At 39.7% G+C, this 25,323-nt stretch overlaps 2 protein-coding genes across 9 annotated transcripts in view; one reads left to right on the top strand and one right to left on the bottom strand.

The window, feature by feature from the left end:
- Positions 1-25,323, bottom strand: part of nrg1 (neuregulin 1) — a 402,950-nt gene that overhangs the window by 25,950 nt on the left and 351,677 nt on the right. For 6 of the 8 annotated variants that reach the window (XM_073042530.1, XM_073042526.1, XM_073042527.1 and 3 more), the window contains 2 exons: positions 19,484-19,604; positions 10,574-10,632 (listed from right to left, as the gene is read on the bottom strand). In XM_073042530.1, coding sequence (XP_072898631.1) covers positions 10,574-10,632; positions 19,484-19,604 — 180 coding nt within the window. Of the gene's footprint in view, positions 1-10,573; positions 10,633-11,453; positions 11,522-19,483; positions 19,605-21,713; positions 21,821-25,323 lie in introns of those variants that run through there. The other 2 variants (XM_073042531.1, XM_073042524.1) reach the window with 2 other exon arrangements.
- The window catches only part of fut10 (fucosyltransferase 10), a 357,225-nt gene that overhangs the window by 216,211 nt on the left and 115,691 nt on the right, over positions 1-25,323 (top strand). The gene's annotated exons all lie outside the window — the stretch shown is intronic.

Raw genomic sequence — 25,323 nt, 5'->3', positions numbered from 1 at the left:
CAAGTGTGCAGACTGTTACAATCATATTGCAAATTTACACTTAAATCAATGTTAGGTGAAACTACAATCAAGAGAAAATAAGAAGAAACATGTACTTATACAAACATTGGAATGAAAACCACAACATTAAAGATGCATGCACACAAAACAGGAACTTATAGCTTCAACATGCATCATAATCCGCAGGCACCTAAATCTCCCACAGCACCCCACCAAGCTTCATCATTCAACCAACTTAAGGATGCAGACTGTTGCATTACAGATCTGACTACAGCTATTAAAGTTGTCTGGTTATTGTCAGGCTACCACTTAAAATATTTTCAATGCTGTAAACAGTGAGAAATTGGCTTTCTAACTGAAGGAGGAACACAATATGGGAATAATGATGCTTAGCACTTGAGAGTGATACTGTCTGAGTACAACTTTTTTTAAAAGATACGTCAAACAAGTTTAAAATTCTCACTATCAAACATTAGTTTAGCCAGCAGAGTAATCCTAAACATGACAAAGGGAGCAGAACATGTCCAGAATTTAGCAAACTGATGGGAGCATTCCAATTCTTATTTAACATTGTCTAAAAATCCATTGAGATATATACGTATTTAACCGGGGAAGGAGATTTTAAAACCATTATCACTAGAATCTAAACACCCTATTCTTATGGACAATAGTTTTCTCTGCACCTTACAGCACAATGTAATTAATGTTAATTATCATTTTAATATGTGAATGGTGGAGAGATGGTGAATTGTATTGAAATTCAGTCCATTTGGCATTCTTCACAGGAAGTCTAGGCCACGTAAAGCCTTCAGATGAATGGCAGCTGAGTGTAAGGGCAATAAGTGAATAGACTGCAACATAATACTGTCCTTATTTTAATTTTGCCATTTTATATTGCTATGTCCATATTTACAATGGGGAAGTGTCCATCTAAACTCTTTCCCCTACAAGGACGTCCAAACAAAAAATGCAAGAAGTACTTAGCAGGTCAGGTAGCATCTGTGGAGAGAGAATGTTAAATTTTCAGGTTATTAACCTGAAAAACGTTACTGACCTGAAACATTAACTCTGTCTCTTTTTTACTGATTCTGCCTAATCTGCTGAGTACTTCTAACATCTTATGTTGGCATTTCACTTGTCAGCAGCTTTTGGATCCTAGAATGGCATACTCCCAATGGCAGAGGTGCTATAGTGTCTGCAGTGGTGGAAGCATATGATTACAATGTGACAAGATGGCAAAAACAGTTGTTCATGCTGGTCTGGACATCATAATTTCTGAAAGCATTAAAGTAGCAAGAGGTTGCTGCAGATGCATTGTAGCAACGTTAAATCAGGACACATTTTAGGAGTGAAGTGCTGATTTTAAAACTTTCTTATCTAAAAAGGAATGTTGCGTTTGATGACCATCAAGAGCTCTGAATCAATTCCCGCAAATGTCCATCAAAAACAAATGGGCCTAGACTTTATCTGTTAAAAGAGTTTGTTTGGAAAACAAATAAATACAGAATTGGAGCTCTGGAATGTGCATTTTTGGAATTATCAGTGGCGTTTGGCTGATACTAGTGAGCTGTTATCATATCCTCTTCCCTTTGTTTTTTGTAATAACACATTCTTTGGGCACTCTGTGGAATGGATATTGCCTTGGGTTGTGTCAGAGTAACACAGCATTTTGTCCATGAGTCCTTCAGGAAGGTTGGAGCTGCAGTTTTGCGCTATCAGAAGCCACATGTCTGAGCTGTTGCTTCCTCCATGGCACTATCAGCATCTCTAATGCTTCCTCAGGCATTAGTCAGATACCAGTCTGTCTGCTGCTCAGTGAACTTTGTTTTCCATTTTAAATGCTGGGATCTTCTACCTGACAAAAATAGAGGCACCTTCTCAACAACGATTGAGAAGGAAGTTTGCCTTCAATGGGACAATTTGGAATGGGTGGTAAAATTCCAGCCTGGCCAAGAATGCCTATATCCCGTGAACAAACTAAAAGTAATTGAGTTCTTTTGCAGCTCACAGTGTATGGGACAAAAATCAAAGGCCTTTTTTTGATCCAGTAATGTAGTTTCACTTTGAAGGGGCAACTTGGCATTAATCTGAGAGACTAACCATTAGAAAAATATTACTCTCTTTGTCTCCTGCACCTCCATAATCCAAAGCAATTAAATATCAAGCAATCCATTATGAACTGCTAACCTCTGATGTAGCTGCAATCTCATGAGATAGTGGAGGATCTAAAATATAATTGGGAATTGGGAATGTCACTGCTAAATGAGAGTACTGATCTTCCTAAATGATTCCCACAAGGAAGGAGGCATCTGTTCATCTGAGTAGGGACATTGATTTGGAGTTGGTGGATGCTTCGAAGTTGTCTCACTTCATGTTGTCAACAGATCACTGTATTTTGATTTTTTAGAAATTGTTTCTCTTTCCTCTTTTGCCCATTTTTAATCCCCGTACCTCAAGTTCCCTCATTTTCTCTCTTTACCTTCCCCTCCTCCCTCCATCTTGCCATTATTCTTACTCCTCCTCAACCCAGAGCTTCTATGCTCTCTATTTGACTTTGTATTGCCTGCTCTGCCTCTCCACGCCAATCCCCACTGCCCCTTGTTCTCCTATATCATTTGCACAGAGGGGCAATTCCATAGGTGTTCTCATCCTGAAAACTTTATCTCTTTCATTCCTCTGGACCATGCTGAGTCCATTGTTCTAAATGGCCTGAGCTTTTAGGAGTATAAATCTTACAACAGCATTTCAGATGTCTGATTGGCAAAAGCATCACTTTAAATAAATGATATTCTTCTCCTATTCCAGGTGGCATGCTCAAATCAGACAAGGACGCATCAGTCTCGATCAGTGGGATCCATTTTAAAGTCCTGATAAGGGATACTTTGTCCATTACTTCACAATTTGTGTCTCTGCTAATCTAAACAATAAAATATCATTACAATAAATCACGCCATAAGGCAGCCTGCTTTTCTTTAAACTGTCAAAACACTGCCTATTCTCCTGCATTGCTTGTATTTCTCAGTTCTTGATTAAGCTGCCAAGTCTGCTACTGTTGGAACACTGCTGTAGATCTGTGCCTTATTTTCCAAAAAGAAAGCTAAGATCTCTCCATTGGGAGACCAGGGTGTAATTAGATTTGCATTGAATGGTGTTTGTCTATCTGGTGCAAAAATCAGTGTTTCACAATACCCTTCCCTCAAATTTCTGTGCCAGGACTAGCAGGTCTTCTTGATATTTGGATTCCCAGTATGAAAGGAGGAGGATTTAAAACGGTCTGGGGGGTGGGGGGGGGGGGCAAGTTCTTTGCCTAGAGGCTGGTGAGTAAATGGAACAAATTGTAAATGAAATGGTTAAGGTGGGTACAATTACATGCCTAAAAGATATTTGCATCTGTTTATAGAAAGAAGGGTTTAGAGGGATAGAGGCTAAATTCAGGCAAAGGCAATTGATTATCTGAAGAAGATAACTTGGTCAGCATGGACAAGATGGGTCAAAAGGACTGCGTCCATGCATTATAATTCCAAGATTCTCCAGGACTCTTCCTCCATATGATCTCCACAACACAATGAAAAGTATTGACTATTGAAGTGTTATGATTTCTGCAGCAGCAGGAAATAAGAGATCTCCCTGTGATTTTTGTTTCCTTTCTATCAAGCAGGCAATTCACATGCCCTTCAGCCAATAAGTTCATTGCTTTCTCATTTAACTGCAGGAAGTGAACACTAGTGGACAGTATTTAATGTGCAGTCTCCTTCGTACTGAAAAGACTGATTGGCTCTTTGGCAGGGCATTTAGGAGTAAACCAGTGACTAGTGGTGTTCCACAGGGGTTGGTGTTGGAACTGCTTCTTTTTGCGTAATATATTAATGACTTGGATGATGCAATTGATGGCTTTGTTGTGAAGCTTGCAGATGATATGAAGATATGTGGAGGGGAAGGTAGTTTTAAGGAAGTAGAGGGGGCACAGAAGGACTTAAGACAGATGAGGAGAATGGACAAAAAAGTGGCAGATGGAATATAGTGTTGTGAAGTGTATGGTCATGCACTTTGGTAGAAGAAATAAAAGGGTAGATTATTTTCTAAATGGAGAGAAAATACAAAAAAACTGATGCACAAAAGGGACTTGGGCATCCTTGTGCAAGATTCCCTAAAGGTTAACTTACAGGTTGAGCCTGTGGAGAGGAAGGCAAATGCAATTGTAGCATTCATTTCAACAGGTCTAGAATATAAAAGCAAGGATGTAATTTTGAGACTTTATAAAGCACTGGTGAGGTCTCACTTGGAGTATTGTGAGTAGTTTTGGGCCCCATATCTTAGAAACAATGTGTTGAGACTGAAGAAATTTCATAAAAATTATTCCAGGATTGAACGGCATGTCATATGAAGAGCATTTGATGGCTCTGGGTCTGTATTCGCTGGAATTCAGAAGAATGGGGGGTGACAATTGAATCCTATCAAATGGTGAAGGGCCTTGATAGAATGGATGCGGAGAATATGTTTCCTATGGTGGGAGAGTCTAAGACTAGAGGACACATGCTCAGAATAGAGGAGAGTCCTTTTAGAACGGAGATGAGGAGGAATTTCTTTAGCCAGAGAGTGGCAAATCTGTGAAATTCATTGCCACAGGAAGCTGTGGAGACCAAGTCTTCAAGGCAGATGTTGATAGATTCTCGACTGGTCAGAGCACGAAGGGGTATGGGGAGAGGCTAGGAGATCGGAGCCGAGAGGAAAATTGGATCAGTCACGATGAAATGGCGGAGCAGACTCAATGGGACAATTGGCCTAATTCTGCTCCTATATCATTTTGTCTTATGGTCTTATTTCTGGGCCACATGACTACAAGGCAATGGATTTTGCCTCCTTGAAGGACAACATGATTTTATGGCAACCTAAACTGTTTCACTAGTAAAGTGGTTATACGACTGCATAAATAACCAGATAGTAGTGTGAATGATCTGGAGAAAAATAAATTCAAATCTCAACTCTGCATTGGGACACTTATATTTGATTAATTGAATAAATCCATAATAAAAAACCTTGCCTCACCAATGATGACCTTTGAGCTAGTGTCTTTGAATATTTTTAAGACAGGTGATGCATAGATTCTCAATAAGCATGGAGTGTAATGTTGCCACAGATGGAATGAAATGCAGAGTTAAAGTTGCAACCATATGAGCCATGATATTATTGAAGGCACCAAGGTCTATCTCTTCTCATAGGTGTGCAGGAGATTGGGTTTGGACGTGATGGGAAAGCAAAGGGTTTTAGGGGAAAGTCTCTAGAAAGGAATTAGAACCACTGTAGTAGCAAAGGGTGTCAGAAACATACAGAAAGGTGTTTTGGTGCGAAATTAGCAAAGAGAAAAAAAGAGGGAATTTATGGAATCCAATGATTTTGTGCTGCATTATCTGTAGTTCTGTGAAGATTTTAATACCTAAGAGATCAGCAATCTTGTGTCAATGTTGAGGAAGTGGAATCATTGCAGGGTTAATATATTTTAATAATGGTATCTTCTGAAGCAGTGTGGCATCTTTAGGGAAATGGTTGGATGGGAATAAGCTCATGAAGATTTTATAAAATTGTGTCTTGTTCTAATACAATATGTTCAGCAGCAAAAGTAATGCCTGTCCCACACAGTGGGACATCAATATATTAAAACATTGACACCTAATTGTAGATTATCCCACAAGAGGAGACATCCTCTCCCATCCACCCTGTCTAGGCTCCTTGGGATCTTTGGGTTCCACTCAAGTCATCCCTCCCTCTTCTAAATTCCAGCAGATACAAGTTTCACCAGTCTACCCTTTCCTCAAAAGACAACCCACCTATTCCAAATAACTGTTTCTCCAATATTCCTTTTATAATATGTCCTGGACATTGATTTGATACCAGATTGCAGAAGAAGACTGCACATGACCTCTACTTTCCACTTAGCTTTTTTGTTTCATTTTTTTCTTCATTTCTTTTCAAGTCGTTGTCAAAAAAAAGTTGGAAATAAAAATCCAACATTGTATATGTATACTGTTCTGAGCCTTTATAATGAATCAGCCTATCACTATATAGTAATGAAAAACCCTTCATTTCTCACAGCACTCACTAGGATTAGACCACTGTCTAGTTTCCATTCCTTTTAGTTTCTTTCCTTGGTTTTGCTTTCTACTTCGTTGGGTTGTCTTCCTACTTCCTCTAATGTCAGATCCAACAATCCAAACTGCAAACTATTTTACTTCAGGAAACTTCTAATAAGGTGATTTGTCTAAAGGAGATGAGCATTAAGAGTGACACGAGACTATTTTTGTCATGTGGCTGAAATCAGGAATGTACTGCTTGTAGATGTTGTGAAAGTAGGTTCCACTGTGGCCTTCGAGAGAGGGTTGGGTAAGTAGATGTCAATGGTTGTAAAGCCACAGAGAAGAGCTAATGTGTAGAACTAGTGTGATGCTGGATATGAAGGGCTGAATGGACTCCTGAGTTGTAATCATTATAAAATCCTATTAGAATTAGCTCAAAAGGGTGTGGAAGAGCTTTACAAGGATATTGCCAGGATTTAGAGGACTGTATTATGGAGAAAGGATGAGCAGGTTGGTACTGTTTTCATTGGAGTGTAGAGGAATGAAGGGTGGTCTTATATACATGTATAAAATGATGAAGGGCATAGACTTTTTACCAGGATTGGAGAGTCAAGGAATCAAGGATTTGAGGGCACAGGTTTAAGGTGAGAGGGAAGAGATTTAATAGGAACCTGAGAAGCACTTTTTCATCCAGTGGGTGGTAAGTATATGGAACGAGTTGCCAGAGAAAGTGGTTGAGGCAGGTACATTTAACAACATTCAACAGGTATTTGGATAGATATATGGGTAGGAAAGGTTCAGAAGGATATGCTCGAAATGTGGGTAAATGATGCGAGCTTGGTTGGCGTGCCCCATTGGGGCTGAAGCACCTGCTTCCAAGCTGTATGCCTATGAATGTATGACTCCATTAGATTCGTACAATTTTTCTTCTTCTGTTTTGCTACAGTACATTGCTTCTGATAGCTGTCACCTTGCCACTACCAGGGGAAAGGAAAAACAAGCTAAAGGATGCTTTTTGTCTACTTGCTATGCAACGACATAGAGGCCACATTGGGGATTATACTTGTACAAGAAAGGATCTGGCAGAAAACTAATGGAGACTATCCTCCATGGAAGAGGTGTGACGGAGTCCTTCCACGTGGATTCATTTGTGGTCTCTGGTGACACTGCATGACATTTCCTTATTTAGTTTTCATTTCACTCTCTGTCCCTGTTGATCCTTGACTACAGTGTCCTTGCAAATATGACATACTTTGTGCATCCACAGTTTCCCTCAAATGAAATCAGAATCGGGTAAAGTATACAGGACTGGGAACACATACCAGCCGGGCTCCATATCTGAGGGATGGAAGCATATATCATATGGGTTTTTATTGAAATCTGGGATTTTTATGGTCATTTCTTGGTGAAGGATAATAGGTAACTGTGTATCAGTGCTGTGAACAGTGTCATTGCATGGGGCAAGTCATAGCCATTCATTTACCATCAAACTTGTACTCAAATAATTAATCCTGCTTTGGCATTTCCAAGATTCACCATGTTAAAGTTCTATTCTTACTTAACTTTTGTCCTTTCAATCTATAATGATTCACAATTGCAACAATAACTTGAAAGGGTCACATCATTGCCTTCCTTTCCAGTTCCCTTCTTTCAGCTTTTCATTGTAACTTGCCCCAGTAGGACTCCAGCCCTTAACTACAGACTGTGATGGTGACAAAGCACACTGTCACAAACACATCATTCCTCTCTTTGATCCCTACAGTTCCCCAGTGTAGTATATGCTACATTTTCCTCAAACGCATGTTTGGCTTTTTATTGATTGAGCTAACGCTAAACAAGAGGCCCCGAGGTGATTTATAATGTCGCAGAAAATGGTCTTTCATCAGTGCATCAGTCATCATTGTGTTTGCTACACGGAGAGTCACAAATCCTGAGCTACGTTGCTGTGCTGACGGTACAGAGGAAGGCCATTTATCATGCCATTACTATTTAATACCATTGTATTTACAGACATTTTTGTCTGTGCTTTAACTATGGTTTTCCATTCCCTGTGCACCTTCAATACCACAGTCCTTTGCTTTCTGATGTGTGCCACAGAGTAGAGAGTAAACCTCCCCATTGCTACCTTCTCCTACTTCTCCTACTAAGTACCGAGAATCATACAAAACAGCACCCTGTCAATGTCCTTTCCTTGTGAAGCAGCCACCCTCACTGTACCGATGTGATGAAAAGATCTTTATGGATGGTGCGCAAAACAAAGTTTCACACAACACCTTGGTACATTTGACAATAATAAACCAATATAATAAATTACATACCAATTTACCCAGGACTAAGCAGTCAAAAGATCATGGCAGGAACTAACGTAGTGTTCTTTCATCATCACTGGATCTGATTGCTGAAACTTGCTCTTCCAACAATACCTGGGGAACCATCACCAGAAATACCACTGGATGAAGAAGGTGATCACAATCACCTTTTCCATCGAGTTGGGGAACGTCAAAAAAACAATGATTTCACCAGGAATATCCACATCCCAAAAAAAAAAATTAATACTATGATACAACAGGGAGTATTATGGAAAACCTCCAATGCAAGGAACTTACTAGTGTCACCAAGTCTATTAGGAAAGCATTGGATTTTGTTTATGTCAGAGATTTTGTTTTTGTTTATGTTGTTGTCTCTGTTGTTTTTTTATGTAGTTCAGTCTAGTTTTTGTACTGTGTCATGTAACACCATGGTCCTGAAAAACGTTGTCTCATTTTTACTATGTACTGTACATAGCAGTTATGGTCAAAATGACAATAAAAGTGACGTGACTTGACTTGAAACTGGGGCACATGGAATCATTTCAGAATAAGTCATTAGAGTGGCAGCCAAGTAACATTCAAATTGGAGAAAGAGATAAACAGTTGTGTGCAAATAATTGGGCACTTCATCTTCGAGTGTCCTCTGTTCATTTGCCAGTGGTCTAAAGGACATCCACTACTGATGAAAGGTGTTGGCTTCCCAAAAACTTCACAAGTGACATAAAGGAAGAACTAAATACAGGCTGAGATTAAAAGACAGCACAGTTTATGGGATGAGCATATAACCTCACTAGATAAATCTCAAGGGTTACTTTTGGCAATGATAATAGAATGGTGAATTGAATAGCAAGAATCACTAGATGAGACCAAAACATCTGGAAAATTTAATATCACTTTCGCTATGCCAACACAAAGATGTTGAAAGAGCACTGAATGATCAGGCAAACAGTAAATGATATTGGTCAAAGGGATCTTAGCTAAAATATAACATCATTGCCAAGGAGGATGTTTTCAAAATTCTAAGATTCATGTGATTATTGGACTGGAGTTTATATTGCTCCCCTTCAGTTTTCTGTGTTTCCTTTCTTGTTGCTGATTGGTGGGTTGGGTTCTGTGTGGGGGATATCTTAGTTTTTGTGCAAGGGAGGGGTTGGGGATTTGGCGTCTGATGCTCTTGTTGGTTTTTCTGCGTGGGCAATCTGTTAGCTTTTGTGTATGAGAGAGGGTGGTGGGGATTTAATGCTTTTGTCACTGGTTATTTTGTGAGGGGTTTAGGGTTTGACCTTATTGTCACAGTTTGTTTGGCGAGCGAGGCAGTTGGGGGTTTGGGGTTTGATGTTACAGCTACTGTTTTCCATATTGGTTATCTGTTAGCTTCTTATGTGATGGAGGTTTGTGGGGGGTTGTGTTGGGGTTTGCGAGTTTTGTTTCTTTTTCTTTTAAACGCGGGAAGGGGGTTGATGGGTTCTCTCTTTTCTCTATTTCATGGCTATCTGGAGAAGACGAATATCAGAGTTGTATTGTACATACATACATTGACAATAAAAAACCTGTGACCTTTGAGTGTTCTCAAATACCTTCCAAAGAACTACACATGATTTCCTATCATGATTGCCTTGAACTTCATTAGATTAGGCTTTCATATTACTGAACTCTACTAGCTGTCCCTCTCTTACCACATTTACCTGACCTGTAACTCTAATCTTTTCAAATATCACTGACTATACCAGGAAGCATCTCTGAGAATGGTCATCAATTGCTTTTGCTTTTAGCTAAACATGGTCTCGTTTCTTCTTGACAATGCTCTACGATTCTTCTGAGCCTGAATGCCACACCAGTGGACTGCCCTCATTACAGAACATTCACATCTTGCAACCCTCAATTGACCTCCCACTGGCTCACTGTCAGCCTCTCTCTTCCACCTCTGCAACTACTGACCAACCCTACGCTAGCCACTCGCTTGTAACTCCTGTGTTTGGTTCCATGGCTCGCTGTTGTCCTTCAGTCTGTGTCTTTTCCTTTTCTTCTTGGTAAAAGGATACCATCCAAGTGAAGATGAAAATTTGGGATTAAGGGGAAATAGCAGCAGCAGTAACACAATAACACTGACAGCATTAGCAGCAACACCAATAGCAGGAATCAACAGTGTGACTAAGCATGCTTCAAATCAGGGTGAGACAGAAGTGGACGTACTGTAGAAACTGGCCATTACGTAGTTTTGGCAGCGATCACCAGTAAACTCATTTGGACACCTGACAAGACAAATAAAATGAGAGAGAAAGAGAGGAAAGAAAAGATAAGTAATTGTCAGGATAGAGCCATTGATGGCACAAGGCCTTATCACCTTGGTGTGGTCATTGCTTATCTGTAAATTATCACCCCGACCAAATTCAATAATTGCCATTGCAACACAACCAAAACAAAAAATTATTCCGTGGGTTCACTCACAAGCCATGAAAATCCATTTCTTGAATTTATCTGGAGATGTTTATCAGAATCAAATCAAAATTAAAAATAAGACAGCCTGTTTACACAAGGGGACATTAAACATTAAAAAATCTTCACTTGTTCTGAAGATTTCTGTAAATGTTTTATACTTCCATTTGTTCGATTTGCAGGTTGGAAATTATATATTTACAAATTTAGAAATAATTTCCAGCTTTTGAAATGTGCTTGGATATTTTTTACGTTAATCACATGATAAACAGTGGGCATTTTACATCCTGACAAAAGAAAGCCTATAATTCTGTGAATTGTTTGTAAATGTTTTGAACCATTAACTGCCAATACAGACAGAGGGAGAATCTCAATGGCTGTGAACTCAACCCAGGGTTACCAGGCAACTGAGTCTCTGCTGCACTGTTTCTCAAAGTGAAAGACACTGTGCAAAAAAAACCAGCTTTAAGAAAACAGTCAGTAAGTACATGGTTGTGGCATGCTTGGTCACATTTTCAGAAATTGCCCAAATGATTTTATAGCATCTTTATTTCATATCAGTGACAACACCAAGGATTTTTTTTCTGAGCTGTAGGGGAGAGAATAAAAACCCAGACATGATTATATCTTCACATACGTTCAGGGATAAAGACCCTCATGGGTACAGTCTCTGCACATCTTTCTCCAGTGAATCCACGATCACACCTGGAGGGTAGAAATGGGACATAAACAAACAGAACAAATACACTTGTCAGCTCTATGCACATGGTTAAAAGCGACAAAACTTGTGGCATTAACAAACGAACCAATACCAAGGAGAGTTACTTGGTGAAATCAGGCAGTTTGAAATCAGCCAGAATCCATTGGGTAATTATTACCCTTTCAGCTCGACTGCCTCCCCTTTGAAGATCATGGCGATTTTCATGAAGTTATTTGTCAATTTATAAATAGAAGCACAATACCATTACCACTCAGGTATCACTGTTCACATATACAGATAGAACTTCATAGTTTATGAGAAAGTTTAAATTTCTAATCCTTCAAAAAGCTTTTCAACATAAATGAGTAATGAGCAATGTACAATGCAGGATTATCTCATCTTTTAGTTTTAACTTATCTCTGTAATTCCCCAATAACTACTCGGTTTTGAACTTAATTTTAACTCGATAGTAAAGAAAATCATAAGGTATAAATTTTAAAGTTAATGACAGACCATTGCACAATGCTTGGTTATTGTTTATTCTCATGAGGAATCAGTGATTTGAGTTCTATCTGTCACCACAAATTTAATAGCCACATTGTTACTGAATAAATATTTGTTTGGTTGGGTCACACAAGCTGTTAAATCAAAACCGCATCTGCTACCAATTGACTGTATCAAAATATCCCAGAGAACAAAAACCAGTGAACAGCTTAGCTCAGACCAGACTCTTGGGGTGAGGAAAGTTCAGCATCAGTGAGCTGATAGAATTTTAAGCATTCGGGGCTATTGGATGTAAGTAATTTGGGGAATTCAAAATCAAACTATCAATTAGCAAGATGTTTAATTTATTAAAACTTCACAGGTTCCAAACTGTCCTGTCAAGTTCAGGAGTAACTGAAATCCAGACCAATTGACATAATTTCTAGTGAGATGTGCAGGAGAAATCGGGTTCTTGACCAAATGGATTCTTCTCCAACCATACCTTTTGCCCCGCACTAATTGCTAATTAGGCTACTCACTGAGATAATTTCTGTTTATTTATCTTTGAAATAAAACAGCTTTGTTATCAAAACTGACTATAGCTGAAGGAATCTGGAAAAAAGATATTCTTCTGAAACAGAAATAATATCATCCAAGCACAATGTTTCTTGTTGATGGATTTATGCATTTATTGGGATCTAACATGTGCCAGCATGATGGACACACCCTATTCCACCATACCACCATACCATTGATAATTTGAAGTCATTCTTTATTTTTTATCAGTTTTTTTTCTTCTGTTTCTCTTCTGAATCCAATGACAGGATGGCAGTTTGAGTTTCAGGTGCAGTGTGGGTTTAAAGGCTGTATTATACAATGCCTGAATATGGCCCATTGCTTGGTTTCTGTTACAAATCTATAACAGCTTACCTTTTTACTTCAAGGTAATGATAGTGATCTCCCCCATGTAGACATTATGAGGAGAATGTGACTAAGCCATTTTCAGATGCTTGTCTACAATAAGATTTATTAAATATTATTTATTGATATGCAGTGCAGAATTGGCCCTCAGCAACTGCCAACTTAACCCTAGCCTAATCACGGGACAATTTACAATGGCCAATTAACCTACCAACCAGTACATCCCAAGAATGTAGGAGGAACCCAGAGGAAACCCACACCGTCACGGGGAGAATGTACCCACTCCTTATAGGCAGCAGTGGGAATTGAACCCACATCGCTGGTACTGTAAAGTGTTGTGCTAACGGCTATACTATCGTGCCTGTTCCTAATTAACCAATGGGCTGTCAGTGTTTGTCTTGAACACCTTAAAGCATGTTTTGTTTTGAGCCTTGTGATTATTTATCCCTCCAGTGTTTTCTTTCCAGTAGCAACCAGCTCACTTCAACCAGATGGGGAGGAACTGCTTGGGCTGAAAATCGCTAAATGTAAATATGATTGTTATTACTGCTATTATGACCAGTTGCTAAGCTGTGTCAATGCAACACTTTAATTATAACATGGGAATACTCAAGTTGATTGATGGAAGTGCCTGTGAATATTGCTTCAACACGTTTTAAGCCAAGCAGTACATCTGTATCTGATTTTATTCCAAATGCTTGTAACAGCCATGGAGGCTGACTGCTTTTGTGCAATTTACAGTGCACTAGCTAAGGATGGAAAACAAATGAATAATCTATGTTTAAAATCGAACGGTCGAAATTAGATTATTACATATTTAAAATGCTACACATACTTGATTAAAATTGAACTGAATAATAGTGGTTCCTTGGTTAAAAAAAAATCTGCTCTGACACCATGCTAAACCCTAAAAGCACACCCATTTCAATATCCTGTTGAAGGACTGGCCTGAAATGTTGACTTTTTATTCATCTCTATAAATGCTGCCTGACCAGCTGAATTCCTCCAACATTTTGTGTGTGATGTCATTCTCATTTATTGTTGGGCTACACACAGGTTGTCATTTACTTTCAAATAGTCTTGTTATTATTTCACTATCTTTGGGACTTCCTAGCATATCCTGTGATTCAACTGATTCCAGTGAGTCTCAGAGGCTATAATGTAAGTGTGAAGAGAATTTAAGAGTGACCAGCAAAGGTGGGGATTAGAAATCGAAATCTGGATGTTGTGCAAATTAAAGACTTGCAGAAGTCCTCTGAATATAAATAAAGTGACCTCTGGAAGCATTTCGCTATTATTCTCACTCTTTCTTTATCCATGTATGTATGAGTTTGCATATATGTGTAGGGAGTGGGGGGTGGTGGTTGGAGAGGATAGGTCTGTGTATGTGTGGATGCCTGGAAAAGAAGGGCTTAGAGGGATATGGGCCAAGTGTGGGTAAATGGAACTGGCTTGGAGGCACCATGATCCGCACGGACAGACTGGCCCAAAGGGCCTTCTTCCTGGTTATATTACTCTAGACTTCGTAGGTGGGTTTGTTTGTGTGTCTATGTGTATGTAAACTGTCCCATGCTGATAGAATTTAACAATACTCGGGGCATCAACATTTTAATGAAACTGCAGTCAATAGTGTCACTCTTTTCATGTCAGTGTGATGTGACCCTAGTACTTCGGCTGCAGTGTCTGCTATTTTCCAGTTTAAACCCTCATTTTTCACTTAACAATGCAGAAGAGCAGGGTGGATTGTCAGGCAAACAGAATAGTTAAAGTTACCCTATATTGTGTCGTCTCCTCTGTGAAAAAAATCAAAACCAGAGACAGACAGAATAGATTTCTTAGCATTAAAAGTTATACAGAAACAGATCACTTTGACCTGTTGATTCAGATATGTGAATGATGTTAAACCCGAAGATAGTGCTATTCAATAATATAAAGGAGGTCTTGTACAGAAGTAGTATAGCTACAATGCCATCAATAATATTAAATCAGAATGATTTGGATGTGGTGTAGAAGGCATGATCTGTATGTTTTCGGATGAGCTGAAGACTGATAGAATTGTTGATAATGTGGAGGGTGATATTGATGTACTGGTAAAATGGGCTGAAAAATGTCAGATGGACCTTAATCCAGTAAGTGTGAGGCATGGATTCTGGGAGTGCTAGTGAGGCTCAGAATGGCAAGGTTCTTGGCAGTACTGCGGGGCTCCTTGGTGTGCAAGTCCAAAGATCTTTGAGGGTGACACCACAGGTAGAAAATGTGCTTAAGGCAGCAAATGAATGCTGGCATTAAATATAAGAGCATTAGTTGGGGCACTGAACAGGGAGGTTATACTCCAACTTTGTAAAACATTGGCCACACTTTATCTGGAGTATTGGGTGCAGTTGCAGTCACCACACAACAGGAAGGATGAGTTAGTGCCACAGAGGGTGCAAAGGAGATTCACCACATTGGTGCCTAGGGTGGATCAGTTCAGTTATTAGGGGAGACTAGGTCTGTTTGTCCTGGAGCAGAGGAGGTTAAAACAGGTCATGATTGAGGTATATATATCTATGAGGTGCATAACTAAAGCAGGCCACGTGAATCTTTTTTCCCTTACCAATGGTGAACAGCACTAGATGAAATAGATTTAAAGTACGGAGTGACAAATTGAGAGGGGATTTGAGGGAGAAAATTTTCACCCACAAATACCTGGAATGCACTGCTGGAAAGAGTGGTGGCAGAGTCGTTGACAGCATTTAAGAGGTGTCCGGATGAATACTTGAATTGCCTAGGTATTGAAGGCTTTGGGCCAAGTGCTGAACGTTACAATTAATATGGATAAGTGCCCACTGGTTGGCATGAAAGTGATGGGCTGAATGGCCCATTTCTATGCTGTATGACTCAAACAGCAACAACAGATACAAGCCCAATTTAAATGTGGTACATTATCCAAGAACCTGTCTTTCACAGCCCACATCAGAGATATCCAAAGTTACAAAGAAATAACCCAGGGCCAGTCTTCCTCCCTTTGAAACAATATAAATATACACCTCACGTCAAATGGGGAAACTACTCTCGCTGTGGATGTGAAATAGATGAGTTTTCATAAGGCAAATAATTTCATTGTTGAGCACAGGACTTGGTCTACAAAACGGTGACCTTTCAGTGTTGGAGATGTCATCAGCCCAAATTACCTTCTGAATAGACAGACTCTCCACTGACATTCAGAAATAGCTGCAAGCACAGGCACACATAAAATACACATGTACATGTATTAAAAGGAAGGTCTAAGATGATGGAAACTAAGCTCTTCTGCAAAGACTTACATATGTACATGTATGTAGACACACAGGCACAATGTGAACTAATATGCCTACAGATACATGTGTGCATACACACGCACACACTCCTTTATAAATAATATGCACGCACTTCAGTCCTGAAACATTTAGAGTTAATAATCACTGAACTGATTCCTCGGTAGAGGTTCATTGAGGAGAGATTAAGCAGACAGGGCTTATACTGTGTACTGTTTAGAAGAATGAGATGTTAGTTTATTGAAATATCCAGTATTCTTTTGGGTATAGCGTACCCCACATGATGGCAATTTGGGTCATGGAAACTCCTAAGTCACCACCAAAGATTTGAGACACAGAATAAAAATCTTATGGAATTTATGAGAGGGAATAAAACTAAATAAATGCAAAATGCAAAAAAAAGTAATAATTTTGGCCAAGTGTTCACATTAGGGAAAAGTGTGATGGGACAGTTTTCTAGGAAACCAACCCCTCCATTATGTGTAGGTGTACTGTACTTAACAGGCTGAACATAGAGTCAATGTTTTTCCTGGCTGACTGTCCCAAACTAGGGATTACCATCTCCAAATATGGGCTTGGTCATAGTTGTAATGCACTGAAGTAGGCACTTCTGCCCAAATGGCTCGTGTCTTTCCCTTCTCAGCTAGTCCTGTGTCTGTCCCATATCCTTCTAATTTCTTTCTATCCATGTACCTGTCTAATTAACTTTAAAATGATAATATACCTTCCTTAACCACTTCTTCTGGCAGCTCATTCCATAATCTGACCACCCTCAGGGTGAAAAGGTTTCCTACTAGAATATCACCTCTCACCTCACGCTGATAGTCTCTAGTTCTCAACGGCACAGTGGTGAAGAGAATGAGTGATCTACTCCCTCAAAGCCAGTGAATCTTGCAAATTCTCTGCTCAAGCTTGCCTTAGAGGCTTGATTGTTGAGCATATTCAAGACAGAGTTGATAAAGTTTTAACAAAGACCGAAAATGCTGGAAACACTCAGCAGGCCAGATGGTATCTGTGCCGTGAGACCTGCTCAGAATTTTCTACTTTTGTTTCAGATTTTGGGCATCTGCAGTTTTTCAATTTTTATTCACCTATAATTTTTTTCAATCTTAAGGGCTTCAAGAAATGTGGGTTTTGTGCAGGAAAGTAGTCCTGAAGTAAATGGTGGAGAGGGCACACGGGGTGAATATCCTACTACTGCTTTTTATTGTCCTAAACCTAATCTGTAGTACATTTCCTTTTGTTAGTGATGTTCAAGAAGAGAATTCCTTAGCTATGTACCTGGCCACATCAGGTGGAGAATGGCATCTTCAGTTCATCTCACTCTGCGATACCCACTCTATCTACTGATATCATATGCCCACAATGGAAATTCCCCAGCTACAATGAAACAAAGCTTGCTGTAGAGTTTTGCGCGTTGGCATATGTGTGGGTGACAGTGTGAGTGTTGGCGCGTGTGAGAGTGTGGGCGTGTGTGTGAGTACGCACGCGATCAGGTGCACCCATGCGTGTACGCATGTGACAGAGGAAAGAGACTGTGGATAGGAAATGCAAGTGGAGAAGAGAGAATCCACATTAGGGTGCGTGAGTGTGAAACAGTAAATGTGCATAATTTTGTTAGGAGAGGAAATGTACCTTAACGTGTGTTACTAAGTATGTAAGAGTGATGATGAGTGGTCAAGAGAAATACGTGTTGATGTGCACGTGCACTGGTTTGAATGGGGGAGGGACAAAATGCAGATTTGTGTCAATGCAGCACCTCCTATTCCAATTTGCTGGCCTAGAACTCAACATTGAAATTCCCAATTTCAGGAAAATGACTCTTCTGTGTTTCTTTCCCAGTTCCACCAGAACCTTTCCTGCTTCCATTATTCACACACCTATTGATCTGGGTTTCTTCCTTGGCCTACCCTCCTTATTGTGGTTTCATCTGCCCATCATCCCCTCCCTCACGTGGTTCTACTTACACCCAACAACCTCTGACCCTTTATTCTGCCCTTCCTTTCCCCTACCCTGCCCCATCTGACCATCATCCTGTACCTCATCTTGTTCCACTCATCACCTAACTGCCCGTCCTACCCCTCTCTCTCTCATCTCATGTTAACATCAAGAAAGGTCGACCATCCCTTTACCTCTACAGATGTTCTTAATCCTATGAGTTTCTCCAGCAGTTTTTTTTTGCTCCAAAGCCCAGCATCTGCAGACTAGGTATGTGTGCGAGGTCATGTCAGTAATGATAAGGCAAAAAAAATACATACATCAGTGTGGGAGTGTGTGCGATTTTGCTGCACATGTGTGTGTACATGGGTGTATATGAAAGGGAAAGAGTGAGATTATGTCTCTCTGTGTGCATGTGCTTTGCACATAGACCCTGTGCAGGATGCATCTTATGATCTATTAAACATGCAGTGTGTTCTGGGTGGGAAAAAGAAGCAATTAAAATCAAAACTAGTGCATGTGCTTCAACAGGTACATTTTCATTAATACAACTTTGCACCCAATAAGCTATGATTTCTGGACAATAAATTTCAGTTGGATGGGGTTCCGATGCTTTGCAAATGGGTACATTGAAAGTACATATCAGGCCCAGCAGTGGAGTTCAGAAGGCAGAACAGACATGCTAGAGTATTCATCCATTTAGATCCTGAATATAAAACAGCCAATTGCTTTAAAAGGATTTTAAAGTATATGGGTGAAACTTGCCAAATTAAAACCAGTTCATTAAATTTAGAGTTAAAATAAATAAATTCATTGGGTAAATTCTGCAGTTATTGCTGCATAAATAATTCAATATTGTACGATTCAGCTGGAGCCACATGGTCATTTTGAAAACGATGGCAACTGCAGTAAACTTGAAACTGTGATACAGGACTGCTGAAAGAGTCTGGTCCCAGTAGCTGTGAGCAATTTGAGCTATGACAAGTGCTAGGTTTTGCCTGCTGGAAGGAATATGCTGTTTAGCCTAAGAGTCACAAAGCTTTCCACCACAATGGGATTTCTCTCAGGTCACGTTTGAGAGAGACTACATGAGTACCAATAACTGTTGAATCTCGTGAGCTCAGAGATGTTGGAGCGGAAACCAAATGGAACTTCATTCCTGCAGTTTCAATGCTCCTTACACTCTGATGGTTGTTGTACAGAAGCTACAGACTACAGTTCATGAGAGATCACTCACAACTCCCTCAATATTACTGGTAAGAAACCAGGAAAATACAATGATATGCAGCGACTTGTGGAAAGGAGTGAATGAAGGTTTGATTCACTTACTGACAGGAGAGCTTATTAATACCATTGATAACGAAACACTGTCCCCCGTTCACACAGTAATGCCGATTGCTCTCGTTGCATGGCCTTGCATGGCCTGACCAGGGTGTTGGTGATGTGGTAGCTGCAATAGGAAGAAGAACAATATTAAAAGGCACTGCAATTATTTTATTTATAGCAAAGATCACAAAGCATGAAGATCATTTGCATAATTTGTACTCCGGTGTATTGTACCAAACTGCCTTTTTTTTGGGATATCATAATTGTTAAATTACTATTGGGAGAATGGGATGCATCCATAATTTAAACTTCTGGCCTGGTACTCAATAGTCTTTGCAGCCCTGTTCCTTCCAATCTCAGATCTTCCTGAAAGTGCTGCATTCCTCCAGCTCTGGCCACTTGGGCATCCCCATTTCCTTTACCCCACAATTGATGGTAATATGTTGAGCCATTTTAGCAGAAAGTTTTGGAAATTACTCCTTGAACTTCTTTACATGTCACCCCTTGTAAAGTACTCTTCAAAACAAGATCTTGTACGCCAGTGAAAGCATGTATTTCAAAAATTATTCACAGGCCTTGCATTCAGGGCAATTCTTCCCATTGGCCAGGAACAGTAGGTGAATGAGCTCCAGTCTACCTGTCAGCCCCATGGACACCGCCAGGTTCAGGAACAATTATTACCCTACAACCATCAGGCTCCTGTACAGGCATGGATAACTTCAATCAGCACTACACCGGAGTGGTTCTACAACCTACAGACTCACTTTCAAGGATTTTACAACTCATGTTCTCAGAATTATTATTTGCAGTTTGTCTTCTTTTGCAACTTGGTCATTTGTCAGTGTTTGCTCATTTATAGTTTTTCGTAAGTCCTGTTGTATTTATTTTTTCCTTGTAAATGCTTGAATAAAATGAATCTCAAGGTAGTATATAGCAACATTTACCTACTTTGAAAAGAAATTTACTTTGAACCTTACTCTGTTAAATTACAGTTTCTGTCCTGAAGACTTAACGAACAGGAAGAAAAATGGTACTTAAGATAGAAGTGGTAGCAATTGTGTCATGCATTAGGATGTTCACATTATTCTACCATATTAATACTCAGATTATAGCTAAATTGGTGTAATGGGAAATACAGCACAGAATGAGTTATCATTGCATTGTGGAATATTTTGTGCTAGGATTCATTATCTATTTCTCTTTTAAAGTGCAATGAAAAACAATTATAAAGAAGAATAATATTAAAACCTATTTGGCGGTTTAAGTATGGATATGGAGTAAAATACATAAAAAAGCATAGTGTATATTTACATTGTAAACAGCATTATAAAAGTGGATTAAAGTGCTCACAGTGCAGTTACTGATGGGGAGGAGGGAGGTTGGGGGTAGGCAAGAACCAAGGTGAAGAGAATCTCACCTACAGGCAAGAGAATTTTCAATATATTTAAATCAGATAGTCCCAGGAAATAGATTGCCATCTTTAATCAGCTTGAAACTAAATATTGACCTTTACTCCACCATTTTTTTCAATGCACTGTGATCCCTTTGCTTCAGGTCCAGGAACTCCATTAACTTTTCTAATTGAACTGGAGCCTCTGCTGCAAGCATTGCTTTAAGCTCCAGAATCTTCTCTTATGTCACTCTATAAGTGGCTTTCACACCGATATAAAGTATTGGTAAAAGGCGTGCGCACACACAAACACTCACACAAAGACCAGAGCATGCATTAGCAATCTGGATAGTGATTGAAATGAAGTCACGATGCAAAAGAACTGAAAGGAATTGTCCTCATGGCTTTTTAAAAAAATGCATCCTATGGTTCTAAAATACATCTGTGCTGCACTTTAGCAAAAAACCGTTCCTTCATTACTTTCATCTGTGGACTTCAACTATTGTGATTTCATCTTTGAAAATTTTTACTTAAAGATATCACAATATTACACATGCCATAAGGCATAAATCCTTCGCATTACTTCTTGAAGCACAAATCAATTCTCGGAATATTGTCAAAAGTTTATTTTATTTTCTAACATACCAACAGCTAACTGCACAGAGCAAAACAATGATTCATTCCCCACCAGGATCTGCAGCAAGCAAACACCAGGATTCCACATCAACACCAGAGCTCATCCACCCAGACAGAACAACTTCAATATTTCAGTCATTTTTAAACTTGCTACATTTGTTCGCCGCCAGTAAAAGAGCACACCCCATCTCATTGTATCAACCTTACCTGGGAAGGTGCGCATTTTTAAAAAGCCTTGAGATATGAAGATATCTTTCACTCGTGAACAGGATACTTTGCGCTAATTTTGCTGCAGTCAGAAGCTGCTCCTGTGGTCTCTAAAACAATATCAAGACTCCTCTTTTTTTTGGGGTTTAAATATGCTTCTTTGTCCACGTCATTGCACTGTCAATTATCGTACGTTGGCACAGGCTGGCAGGTGAGGCGTCAGCTCTCAGTGACCCCAGCACCAATACCAGAGCAATGCGGCGGAGCTTAGCTTAGCTTAGAAAAAAAAGACACATTTGTCTTCAAATAAATTTCAACCACGAAGCACATACACACGCTGCATCAAAACACTTTTCTTTGCTTTTCTCCATAAAGAACATGGATTTAAAATTAAAAAAAAAATCTGTCATTAAACCTTGTCAAAGTAGATCCAACCATCAAACCAAGCAGGAGACCTCCTGACTCATGTGAAAGAGAACACAAAATGAGACTGCTCACACAAATTAGACCATTTTACAACAGGAGAAGGCAGCATATTCATTTCAGAGCTGTCCAATTCCCTCAAAGCTATTTCACACTGGCACTTCACAGTGCCAGTCTATTGGCATTCTAACTGCACAAAAGCCATGGCTTCAGCACCGTCTCTTTTGACTTCTTATTTGCTCAACACATTTATCTGGAATTCTCATGCCATCTGAGATGAGGCACGAGATATTTCAATGTCTCCTTGGGGTCTGTTGCTTAAACAACAGGACACAGACCAGAAGCTCTGCCAACTTAGCAGTACAACATCGTGTGCGAGACTAGACTGAGTGCAATCGATCCTTAAGCAGGTCAGCGTGTTTCCATCCTTCATAGCGAAGCCTGTCAGAGAAGGAGGCAATGACTCTGCTGGACACTCAACTTTCCAAAATTCATTCTACACTGAATCCAGTTAGAACAATTGGCGGAAGACTGTACTAAGTTGGAATAATATAATTGACACCAAGTTCTGAGTAATTTTACACAGAAACCAAGTGATAATTTCATTAACAATCTAAACAGCTGTCTGTTAAGCTCAGCATGTAGGTTCTCAAATGAAAGCTAAGCTCTTTCAAAACCAACTGATAAAAATGTAGGTGCAGTTCGACTTTGGTGCTTACATCACATCCTTCATCAGAGCTTTAATGATGCTTCAGCTATTAAATACCTGCTTTTGATGCATCATGAGAAAATATTATAATTAAGAGACTAATTATTCACATCAATGTCAATATTATTTGTAGTGCCCTTAATTGCTGCACTCATTAGACCAGAAAAGAGAGATAACTAACTGATAAAAAGTAGCAGATGAATTATTTATTTTAAGGTAAAATATACTCATAAATCTACACCATGAGTTTTTACATCACATGACGGTAAGGCAACACTACCTCCTATAAGGGAGAGTACAGCCACCTTGCCATAGTCCTGACCATCAACACTCTGGGCTCCTCTTTTGACCAGAACAAAGCTGGGGAGAGGATGTATTTAGACCACAAAACATAGGAGCAGAATTAGGCCATTTGGTCCATTGTGTCTGCTCAGCCATTCAATCATGGCCGATACTCTTTTCCCCCTCCTCAGCCCCACTCCCCAGCCTTCTCCCCATAACATTTGATGCCAAATCTAATCAAGAACCTATCAAGTTCTGCCTTAAATACACCTAACAACATAGCTTTCACAGCTGCCTGTGGTAATAAATTCCACAAACTCCCCACCCACTGGCTAAAGAAATTTCTCTGCATCATTGTTTCAAAGGGACACCCCTCTATCCTGAGGCTGTGCCCTCTTGTTCTAGACTCCTGCAGTGGGGGGGGGGGGGGAAACATCTTTTCCACATCTACCCTGTCTAGGCCTTTCAACATTTGAGGTTGCATTTAGCAGCAACTTCCTAACTTCCAGGCTTTTGAAAGCCCTGCCACCTTGAACTTGATGAAATAATTTCTGCTCTTCTGAATGAGTGCAAGTCCAATAACACTCAAGAAACTTTCCAGAGAAAAATGACCAGCTTGGTTAGGACACAATTCATAGTGCAGAACAGTCACTCTGCCCACAATCACTGATCCAAGCAACATGCTCCAATTACTTTCAATGATTTCTAACATCAAGGAGGTCAAGGACAATAGATGTATGAGAATGGTACCTACTTCAAATTTGCTTTCAAACTACCTACCATCTTGATTTAGAATAATATCACCATACCTGGTATTCTATACTGAGCAACACCATCAGAGTTCCCATGCAATCTGGCCTGCAGAAGTTTAAGAAAGCAGATAACGAGCACCTCTCAAAGGTAATATGTAACAGACATTAAATGCTAGGTTTGCAGCCAATACCCATGTCACACCTGAGAACAAGTAATCCTAACCTCACTTTTCTATGCAAAGTACAGATGCAACTCGAAGATGCATCTTTACGTCCATAAAGCTCTGGATCCTGGGACAAAAAAACCTTTCAATACCAAATGGATGGCCTCTTATAATAAATTTCTAGGCTTATGGGGAGAAGCTGGAGAGTGAGGTAAGAGCCAGCACTGGATTGCTAGTCTGAATGGCCTTTTATGTTGTAGGAATCCATGAAGAACTAAGAAACTTAGATCAAAGGCAAATAAGTGTGGTCAGGGAACGGACTGGCCATGAATTCATTGACCAGCAGCGAAAGATCCAGAACTTTCTTGATCTTATCCCACTATTTTCTACAGTTTTAAATATCCAGATTATCCTAGGTGCTGAATAAGACCACAGGAAATAGAACTTGGTCATGCGACCTCTCAAGATTGCTCTGCCATTGAAATACTGTAAATCCATGCCTCATCCACCCATGGTGTCCAAATATTTACCACACCAAGTTTTGAATATGCTCAACGTTTCAAAGCCCATATCCTCTAGTTTGCCACTACCAAAATTTACAAACTCTAACATATAATTTTTTCTACGTCTCGATCTAAGTGATTGTGCCCCCACCCCAATCCCCCATTTGACATCTTGATACTCTTTCTAGTTCTAGAATTACCAATCTAAGAAAAATTTTTCTCAATATCTATATACTGCCAATCCCTTTCAAAATGCTGTCTGTCTCAATGAGCGTATAATTAATTCACACACTAATCTTAGTGTTGGTTGCAGAGAAGGTCAATGCTGTTTTGAGTACTCTTGCACCTTATGTGATCATTTCCTCCCTGTACCTTTTCATAGTCCCATAATTTATGGAATTGAAAGGACTGGCAGAAACTCTGCATAATTCATGACAAGAGGACAGTGGGACATGGTCCAAAGAGCTTCAGGAATATTAATTCAGCAGAGTGAAACTGTGCCAAACTAAACTCTGCTTCAGCACAACTGGTGGAGTCAGCATTGATGCACTAAGAGGACGAGCGGCTTGTCTATCAGTCAGGGTAGCAAACGGCTGGCGAAGCAAGAGGCTCACTCTCCAAAATCTGCTGACATTCCATAAGGTTCACCTTTGAGCTCTCAAAGCTCGATTAAATTACTGTCCATATCTCACTGTCAGCTGTTTATTACACCAGGCCACTCTAATGCTGAATCATGTACCAGATAGAAGTTGAATTAATAATAGAAATACATAAAAA

This window comes from Hemitrygon akajei, chromosome 4 (assembly GCF_048418815.1).
Source record: "Hemitrygon akajei chromosome 4, sHemAka1.3, whole genome shotgun sequence".
Taxonomy (NCBI): Eukaryota; Metazoa; Chordata; class Chondrichthyes; order Myliobatiformes; family Dasyatidae; genus Hemitrygon; species Hemitrygon akajei.
Note: the sequence above shows the minus strand (reverse complement) of the source record. Positions and strands in the feature narration are given on the sequence as shown.